The following is a 10,270-nucleotide window of genomic DNA, read 5'->3' as shown; positions in this document are numbered from 1 at the left end:
TGATCATTTGCCTGTTTGATAACTTGCCTGAAATTGGAGCTTGCTGTGAATGTTTTATCTGTATTTTATTGTGATGTTCTTTTTTATGTTGAAACGTTCTGCTGCCTTGCTTGGCCAGATCGCTCTTGAAAAAGAGATTTTAATCTCAATGATGCTTATCTGGTCAAATAAAGGATTTGACGGTGATTTTGATTAAACGTGTTGAGGAACCTATAGAAACCTTACCCCTGCATGATAAAAAAAACTAGTTTTAGTAGTAGTTTTAACCATTCATCCTCAACTCTCTCTCTCTCTCTCTCTCTCTCTCTCTCTCTCTCTCTCTCTCTCTCTCTCTCTCTCTCCAGTGCCTACTCTTTCCACGTGAGTGCGGACGGCCAGATGCAGCCGGTACCCTTCCCCCCCGATGCCCTGCTGGGCCCTGGCATCCCACGCCACGCCCGTCAGATCCACACCCTGGGCCACGGAGAGGTGGTGTGTGCCGTCACCATCAGCACCTCCACCCGTCATGTCTACACCGGAGGCAAGGGCTGCGTCAAGGTCTGGGATATCAGCCAGCCCGGCAGCAAGAGTGCCATGGCCCAACTGGACTGTCTGGTGAGGAGAGGAGACAAGGAGACACATCAACACAAACTCTTCAACACAGTCATTAACATATAGTCATTAACACACACAACTGGACTGTCTGGTGAGGAGAGGAGACAAGGAGACACATGAACACAAACTCTTCAATACAGTCATTAACATATAGTCGGTCATCAATACACACCCATCAACACAGTCATTAACATATAGTCATTTACACAAACTCTTCAACACAGTCATTAACATATAGTCATTTACACAAACTCTTCAATACAGTCATTAACATATAGTCATTTACACAAACTCTTCAATACAGTCATTAACATATAGTCGGTCATCAATACACACTCATCAACACAGTCATTAACACATTCCCTGCCATGCACTTTCAGCATCTATACCATTCTCTGCCAGTACTGTAAGTCTATGGAGATGTTCACCTTCTTTGCAGGGCTATAACTTTTTAAATTGTATTGCTAAATTGACATTACTATGGCCCATTCAACATCGATTATCTATCGTTCAGGATGTAGGAACGGTTTACTTTTTCATTCACACATTCATATGAAAATACCGTCTAGAATATAAATATGTTTTTATCGTTTTCTGCAGTAATTCCTAGAACGTGAGATATAGGCATAAATGCATATATAGATTATCAAATGCCGTTTGTTGCCGATCCACGCTATATTAAAAATTATGAAAATATGAAATATGATCTCAATAACGTTGTACGCCGTGGATTGGCAGAATTCGCATGAACTTGAAACACGTCGTACAACGTGATTGGCGGGGAAAGTGTTAACATATAGTCATTAACACAAACTCTTCAATCACCTCCCGCTCCCTCCATAAACTGCAAATGTTCAAAATTCAGCCTCGCGCCTCTTCACTAACACCCGGTCCCGCGAACACATCACTCCTGTCCTCCACTCCCTCCACTGGCTCCCGATCAAACACAGCATAAACTTTAAAACACTACTCCTCACCTTCAAAGCCCTCCACAGCCTGGCCCCCCCCCCTACCTGACTGATCTCCTTCTTCCCTACCGCCCCACCCGTTCCCTCCGGTCCTCCTCCACTGCCTCCCTTACTGTCCCGACATCCAAGCTTAAAAACTTTGGAGATCGGGCCTTCTCTCGTACTGCACCCCGACTCTGGAACTCCCTCCCCCAGTCCATCAGAGACTCCCCTACACTCTCCACCTTCAAAGCTCGCCTCAAAACCCACCTGTTCTCCCTTGCCTTCAACCCCCCCCCCCCCCTCCAACCTGATTGATGTCTGTCTCCAGTCTTTTTTGTGCTATCATGCTGTCTCCCCTGTTCCCCCCATGGTCTCATGTTCCTTTTGTTTTTGTTTCTTTGTTGTTTCTTTGTTTTTGTTTCTTTGCTTTTGTTTCTTTGTTTGTACTCCTGCTCCCGACTATTGTCAGCGACTTCGGGTTATTGAGAAGCGCTATATAAATTAAATGAATTATTATTAAGACAGACATGAAGACAGACATGAACACAGACATGAAGACAGACATGAAGACAGACATGGAGACAGACATGAACACAGACATGAAGACAGACATGAAGACATACATGCTTGTGGATGTGATTTGCTCTCATTGATGTTGCCATTCATCCTTTATTTAATTGAATCCCATTTAGAGCCACATTCAGATTGACGTTATCAAAATGTCCACATTAATTTCCTGAGTTGAGGTGATCATATTTCCTTGTGCCTCATACATTGGTCGTCCTTTCACCTAGAAATAACTGTCCGTCTTCTTTATCTCGACCAATCAGAACAGGGACAACTATATCCGCTCCTGCAAGCTCCTTCCTGACGGGCGGACCTTGATTGTGGGCGGGGAGGCCAGCACGCTGTCAATCTGGGACTTGGCCACGCCCACTCCCCGTATCAAGGCGGAGCTGACGTCGTCTGCCCCCGCCTGCTACGCCCTGGCCATCTCCCCCGACAACAAGGTCTGCTTCTCCTGTTGCAGCGACGGGAACATCGTGGTGTGGGACCTCCACAACCAGACTCTAGTCAGGTAAGGAGAGGGGAGGAGAGGAGGAGGAGGAGGAGGAGGAGGAGAGGAGGAGGAGAGGAGGAGGAGGAGGAGGAGAGGAGAGGAGGAGGGGAGGAGAGGAGGGGAGGAGAGGAAAGGAAAGAGAGGAGGAGGAGAGGAGAGAGAGGAGGAGAGGAGGAGGAGAGGAGAGGATGAAGGGAGGAGGAGAGGAGAGGATGAAGGGAGGAGGAGAGGGGAGGAGGAGGAGGAGGAGAGAGGAGGAGGGAAAGAGAAAGAGAAGGAGAGGAGGAGGGGAGGAGGAGGAGACGAGGGAGAAACATCATAGTGCGGGACCTCCACAACCAGCCTCGGGTAAGGAGAGAGGAGGAGGAGAGGGAAGGAGAGGAGGAGGAGGAGGAGGAGGAGAGGGAAGGAGAGGAGGAGGAGGAGGGAGAAGATAATGAACACACTAGACTAGACATCAAGATGTATCAATCAGTGGGCCAATTGCATGCTTTCGCGGAGGACAAGAAGCCTTCAGACATTAAGCACCCCCCCCCCCCCCCCACAGCCCAAATGGAATGATATATATATTATACTACCAGTCGACTATCTGCACATTTCGGCCAATCAAAGTCGACTATACAAATCCTTAGTCGGGGACAGGCCTAGTGTGTATTATATATTCAGTTATTCTGTAGCCATTGGACATTTTAAGAATTTAAAATCCTTCCAGTCTCTGAAACACCTTTCTTTTTGTTTATTTTTAACGTGTTTTCCGTGTTTTTCTTTTTAGATTTGTCACATGCATGACGTCATAGACAATGAGGGGTGAGCCTCGATTTAGATTTTGTAATTCACTAGTTTTGGAGTTTACACTCACAGTGATGATACAAACACATGAAATACGTTTTTAACAATTTTGAATTGGAACACGAGAAAACTTCAGAGTTGGAGGATGGGAAGTAACCGGTTCAAACCCTCCTCCCTGAATATCCTGAAATAATCCCAATTGAACTTCACCCGTTTTGTAGCCTGGTATCAATATCCCTCACCTGCATGTCTGGGTGTGTCCCTAGTGTCTGGGTGTGTCTGACTGTCTGTCCCTCTCCTGGCCCCCATGCAGGCAGTTCCAGGGCCACACGGACGGGGCCAGCTGTATCGACATCTCCAACGACGGCACCAAGCTGTGGACGGGGGGGCTGGACAATACTGTCCGCTGCTGGGACCTCAGAGAGGGAAGGCAGCTCCAGCAGCACGACTTCACCTCACAGGTACATACACACACACACACACACACACACACACACTAGACACACATCGAAAGCCCTGGGTCTCTTCCTTCAAAAGACTACACTCACTTTTGGCTGCGCCACTTCCTCCCGTCAATATGTGCCAGTTTCCGACTCAATGCCCTGAGATTTCTATAATCTTATATTTCACTAATAACAGTTCAAATCATTGGTAAACAAACGTAATGCTGAAAATATACACTTTGACAGGGTTAGGGTCTTAGCTCTTGGATACATTTGAAAAGATAACGCAACATTAATTCATACATTCTGTAGAGATGGATTTATGGCCTGATGTCATTTGCGGTCCAGTACCAGACCGCTCGGGCTTAAGAGGTTAACCCTGTGAGGCCCAAATAAAAAATACACTAGCAACTTCAGAGGCCAGAGGGTGGGACCTATAAACACATTTACTATCAAATAGCATTATGAGGCTGAACCACAGGACACATTGATGACTATGTACATGTGCTTAAACTTTTAAGGCGAGACACCACCCCCAAAATCGCCTTTTTGCTTTTTTTCGACGATATTGAGATTTTGTTATATTTTGCTTCCTAAACATGTCTTCTATGAAACTAGTGACAATAAAACATCAATAACATACATTTAGTTGTTTATTTGACTTAATTTTGCCTGATTGCATCCATAAATGTGCACATATTTAATGGGGGAAGTGCTCATTTGCATATATAAACATAAAATTCAGAAAACTTGCAATATATTTTTTCTTAGTTTATATGTACATAACAAACTGGGAAAGTTTCATAGTGATATCTATTCAAATATTATTCTTTCCCTATTAGGGGGTGCTGTCTCGCCTTAAATAATTTTTTTAAAAGTGGTTTTGTAATTTTCAACCGTGGGTCTCACAGGGTACTTTTAACCCTGTGAGGCCCAAATAAAAAAGACATTAGCAACTTCAGAGGCCAGAGGGTGGGACCTATAAACACATGAAGGGTGCCGTGACTGAAAAAAAAGGTTGAGAAACGCTGGTATATATGGTGTGGCTCTTTGTGGTACCACAGTAATTTTTGTGGCTCTTAGTCTCTGACTGGTTGGCCACCCCTACACTCGACTGTGGCTGTGCTTGCCAGCTCCCAGGTGTGTGTATTTGTGTAACCCCTCCCTCTCCCAGACAGTAAATAAGAGTGTGTTCTCCGTCAGCCTGCAGGTTAAACACACATCACCAGACTCACCAGTCTAGACCAGCACACATCACCAGACTCACCAGTCTAGACCAGCACACATCAGACTCACCAGTCTAGACCAGCACACATCAGACTCACCAGTCTAGACCAGCACACATCAGACTCACCAGTCTAGACCAGCACACATCAGACTCATCAGTCTAGACCAGCAGCACACACCAGACTCACCAGTCTAGACCAGCACACATCAGACTCACCAGTCTAGACCAGCACACATCATCAGACTCACCAGTCTAGACCAGCACACATCAGACTCACCAGTCTAGACCAGCACACATCAGACTCACCAGTCTAGACCAGCACACATCAGACTCACCAGTCTAGACCAGCACACATCATCAGACTCACCAGTCTAGACCAGCACACATCATCAGACTCACCAGTCTAGACCAGCACACATCATCAGACTCACCAGTCTAGACCAGCACACATCAGACTCACCAGTCTAGACCAGCACACATCATCAGACTCACCAGTCTAGACCAGCACACATCATCAGACTCACCAGTCTAGACCAGCACACATCATCAGACTCACCAGTCTAGACCAGCACACATCATCAGACTCACCAGTCTAGACCAGCACACATCATCAGACTCACCAGTCTAGACCAGCACACATCATCAGACTCACCAGTCTAGACCAGCACACATCATCAGACTCACCAGTCTAGACCAGCACACATCATCAGACTCACCAGTCTAGACCAGCACACACCAGACTCACCAGTCTAGACCAGCACACATCAGACTCACCAGTCTAGACCAGCACACATCATCAGACTCACCAGTCTAGACCAGCACACATCAGATTCACCAGTCTAGACCAGCACACATCATCAGACTCACCAGTCTAGACCAGCACACATCATCAGACTCACCAGTCTAGACCAGCACACATCACCAGACTCACCAGTCTAGACCAGCACATATCACCAGACTCACCAGTCTAGACCAGCACACATCAGACTCGCCAGTCTAGACCAGCACACATCAGACTCACCAGTCTAGACCAGCACACATCAGACTCATCAGTCTAGACCAGCACACATCAGACTCATCAGTCTAGACCAGCACACATCATCAGACTCACCAGTCTAGACCAGCACACACCAGACTCACCAGTCTAGACCAGCACACATCACCAGACTCACCAGTCTAGACCAGCACACACCAGACTCACCAGTCTAGACCAGCACACATCAGACTCATCAGTCTAGACCAGCACACATCATCAGACTCATCAGTCTAGACCAGCACACATCATCAGACTCATCAGTCTAGACCAGCACACACCAGACTCACCAGTCTAGACCAGCACACATCATCAGACTCACCAGTCTAGACCAGCACACACCAGACTCACCAGTCTAGACCAGCACACATCATCAGACTCACCAGTCTAGACCAGCACACACCAGACTCACCAGTCTAGACCAGCACACATCATCAGACTCACCAGTCTAGACCAGCACACATCATCAGACTCACCAGTCTAGACCAGCACACATCAGACTCACCAGTCTAGACCAGCACACATCAGACTCATCAGTCTAGACCAGCACACATCAGACTCACCAGTCTAGACCAGCACACATCAGACTCATCAGTCTAGACCAGCACACATCAGACTCATCATAACCACTGTTATCTGAGGAGATTTGATCCATGGTATAACAAGTTTCTCTCTCTCTCTCTCTCTCTCTCTCTCTCTCTCTCTCTCTCTCTCTCTCTCTCTCTCTCTCCCCCTCTCTCTCTCCCCCTCTCCCTCTCTCCCCCCCTCTCTCTCCCTCCCTCTCCCCCCCTCTCTCCCTCCCTCTCCCCCCTCTCTCCCTCCCCCTCTCTCTCTCCCTCCCCCTCTCCCTCCCTCCCCCCCTCTCTCCCTCCTCCCCCTCTCTCCCTCCCCCCTCTCCCTCTCCCTCTCTCCCCCCCCCCTCTCTCCCTCCCCCTCTCTCCCTCTCTCCCCCCCCCCCTCCAGATCTTCTCTCTGGGCTACTGTCCTACAGGAGAATGGTTAGCTGTGGGGATGGAGAGCAGTAATGTAGAAGTTCTGCACGTCTCCAAACCTGACAAGTACCAGCTGCACCTCCATGAGAGCTGTGTGCTCTCCCTCAAGTTCGCCTACTGCGGTACGCACACACACACACACACACACACTCACACACACACACACACACGCACGCACGCACTCACACACACACACACACACACACACACTCACACTCACACTCACACTCACACACGCACACACACTCACACACTGGCTCACACACACACACACACACAGCGGCTCCCTCACACTCTACAAGCACTAGCCTGATCCTCCTATGGTTACATCATATTCCCCGAGGCTATTTAATCGTCGGGCAGACCCAAACAAATCTCCGCTTTTCTCATCCTTCGGTGGGAAGCTACGTTTCTTCTCTTGCCTTTCCCCTACACTCTACAATTCAGCTAGTCCTCGCTGTCACCCCGTATCTTCGCCCCCCAGGCCTATCTGTTCATCTGTCTCTGTGTGTGTGTGTGTGTGTGTGTGTGTGTGTGTGTGTGTGTGTGTGTGTGTGTGTGTGTGTGTGTGTGTGTGTGTGTGTGTGTGTGTGTGTGTGTGTGTGTGTGTGTGTGTGTGTGTGTGTGTGTGTGTGTGTGTGTGTGTGTGTGTGTGTGTGTGTGTGTGTGTGTGTGTGTGTGTGTGTGTGTGTGTGTGTGTGTGTGTGTGTGTGTGTGTGTTTTGTCCTGTAGGTAAATGGTTTGTGAGCACAGGAAAAGATAACCTCCTCAACGCCTGGCGAACACCCTATGGATCAAGTATATTCCAGGTACAAACCCATTCATGTATAGAGTCGACTGTATAACTTTGACTGTATAATTTCTCCCATGGGAAAATGTCAAGCTAATGCTATGGGGGCCAGAGTTAGTTTTCTCATACTCTGTTGATGGAGGGGGGGGGGTCTCAACACACACACACACACAGCCTATTGTAATAGTCTGGCAGCCTATAAGGTTGAAGGTTTAATTCCCTGCTGACATTCTGCAGTGAATGTTCTATTGTTTAGCTCTCTTCTTTAAGGTCTTAGTTAAAACGTTTCTTCTGTTTGGAGGTCGAAGGTCAGAGGTCAAGTACAGCACAGAAAACCCAGAATTGAAGAGACTGTTTCCCCACAGGGGCCGGCAGACACACACACAATGAACTTTAACTTGAACGCTTTAATGGCCGCAGTTTTACCAAACCTGCATAGGCCTGTGTGCATGTGTATCATGAGGCTATCCTCTCAGCTGCCTAGCTTGAAGCTAACCTGTCTCCCTCGTCCTCTCTGTCCTCTCTCTCCTCTCTCTCTGTCCTCCCTGTCCTCTCTCTCTATCCTCTCTCTCTGTCCTATCTCTCCTCTGTCCTCTCTCTCTGTCCTCTCTCTCCTCTGTCCTCACTGTCCTCTGTCCTCTCTCTCTGTCCTATCTCTCCTCCATCCTCACTGTCCTCTGTCTCTGTCCTATCTCTCCTCCGTCCTCACTGTCCTCTGTCCTCTCTCTCTGTCCTATCTCTCCTCCATCCTCACTGTCCTCTGTCTCTGTCCTATCTCTCCTCCGTCCTCACTGTCCTCTGTCCTCTCTCTCTGTCCTATCTCTCCTCCATCCTCACTGTCCTCTGTCTCTGTCCTATCTCTCCTCCGTCCTCACTGTCCTCTGTCCTCTCTCTCTGTCCTATCTCTCCTCCATCCTCACTGTCCTCTGTCTCTGTCCTATCTCTCCTCCGTCCTCACTGTCCTCTGTCCTCTCTCTCTGTCCTATCTCTCCTCCGTCCTCACTGTCCTCTGTCCTCTCTCTCTGTCCTATCTCTCCTCCGTCCTCACTGTCCTCTGTCCTCTCTCTCTGTCCTATCTCTCCTCTGTCCTCACTGTCCTCTGTCCTCTCTCTCTGTCCTATCTCTCCTCTGTCCTCACTGTCCTCTGTCCTCTCTCTCTGTCATATATCTCTGTCCTCTCTCTCTGTCCTCTCTCTGTCTTATCTCTCCTCTCTCCTCACTGTCCTCTGTCCTCTCTGTCCTCTCTCTCTCTGTCCTCACTGTCCTCTCTCTCTGTCATATCTCTCCTCTCTGTCCGCTCTCTCTGTCCTCTCTGTCTGTCCTCTCTCTCTGTCATCTCTGTCCTCTCTTTCTCTGTCCTCTCTCTCTCTGTCCTCACTGTCCTCTCTCTGTCCTCTCTCTGTCCTCTCTGTCTGTCCTCTCTCTCTGTCATCTCTGTCCTCTCTTTCTCTGTCCTCTCTCTCTCTGTCCTCACTGTCCTCTCTCTGTCATCTCTGTCCTCTCTCTCTCTGTCCTCTCTGTCCTCTCTCTGTCCTCTCTCTCTGTCCTCTCTGTCCTCTCTCTGTCCTCTCTGTCTGTCCTCTCTCTCTGTCCTCACTGTCCTCTCTCTGTCCTCTCTCTGTCCTCTCTCTCTGTCCTCTCTCTGTCCTCTCTCTCTGTCCTCTCTCTGTCCTCTCTCTGTCCTCTCTGTCTGTCCTCTCTCTCTGTCCTCACTGTCCTCTCTCTGTCCTCTCTCTGTCCTCTCTCTGTCCTCTCTCTCTGTCATATCTCTCCTCTCTGTTCCCTCTGTCCTCTGTGTCCTTTCTGTCCTCTCTCTCTGTCCTCTCTGTCCAGTCCAAGGAGTCCTCGTCGGTCCTCAGCTGTGACATCTCCCCTGACGACCAGTTCATCGTCACCGGCTCTGGGGACAAGAAGGCTACCGTCTACGAAGTTATCTACTGAAGAGAATGCTGATTGGCTGAAGAGGGGGGGAAAAGGGGGGTGGGTGGGCGGGTTGGCGGGAGGGGGGGGCGGGGCCCAGGTTCCCCCTGCACCAATGACTGTACAGAGAAACAGTGGCATGGAAACAAGAGACACTCACTCGTACTTTGTTGTTTTGTTTACGTTTGTGAAAAGGAATGAGAGCTGGAAAGACAGAGAGAGATAGAGAGAGAACGAGAGAAGCAAGGGGCACAAAGTCATATCTCTGGAAAGCGAACTTTGAACTTTGTTTTTAATGCTCTGAGACGCTGAATTAGTCTGTAGCCGCGCTGTGGGATCTTCCTCCAAAGAACTCTTTTGTTTTAGTTTTTTGTTCCTTTTTTTTCCTCCTCCTCCTTTTTTTTTTTAAACAAAATAAAACCTCCGTAGTGGAAAATAAATTAGCAAAAAAGAATCTTATTTTTTTAGCCT

At 48.4% G+C, this 10,270-nt stretch overlaps 1 protein-coding gene across 2 annotated transcripts in view; it reads left to right on the top strand.

Moving 5' to 3' along the window:
• LOC311224800 (transducin-like enhancer protein 1) overlaps positions 1-9,848 on the top strand; it is a 36,224-nt gene extending 26,376 nt beyond the window's left edge. For both annotated transcript variants that reach the window (XM_084309925.1, XM_084309924.1), the window contains exons 11-16: positions 345-594; positions 2,375-2,622; positions 3,707-3,854; positions 7,061-7,211; positions 7,822-7,898; positions 9,713-9,848. In XM_084309925.1, the coding sequence (XP_084166051.1) occupies positions 345-594; positions 2,375-2,622; positions 3,707-3,854; positions 7,061-7,211; positions 7,822-7,898; positions 9,713-9,820 (982 nt within the window). In that variant the 3' untranslated portion in view covers positions 9,821-9,848. The remainder of the gene's footprint in view (positions 1-344; positions 595-2,374; positions 2,623-3,706; positions 3,855-7,060; positions 7,212-7,821; positions 7,899-9,712) is intronic.
• The last annotated feature ends 422 nt before the right edge of the window (positions 9,849-10,270 follow it).

Source organism: Notolepis coatsorum (genome assembly GCF_963971535.1).
Source record: "Notolepis coatsorum genome assembly, chromosome: 3".
In the NCBI taxonomy this organism is placed as follows: Eukaryota; Metazoa; Chordata; class Actinopteri; order Aulopiformes; family Paralepididae; genus Notolepis; species Notolepis coatsorum.
Note: the sequence above shows the minus strand (reverse complement) of the source record. Positions and strands in the feature narration are given on the sequence as shown.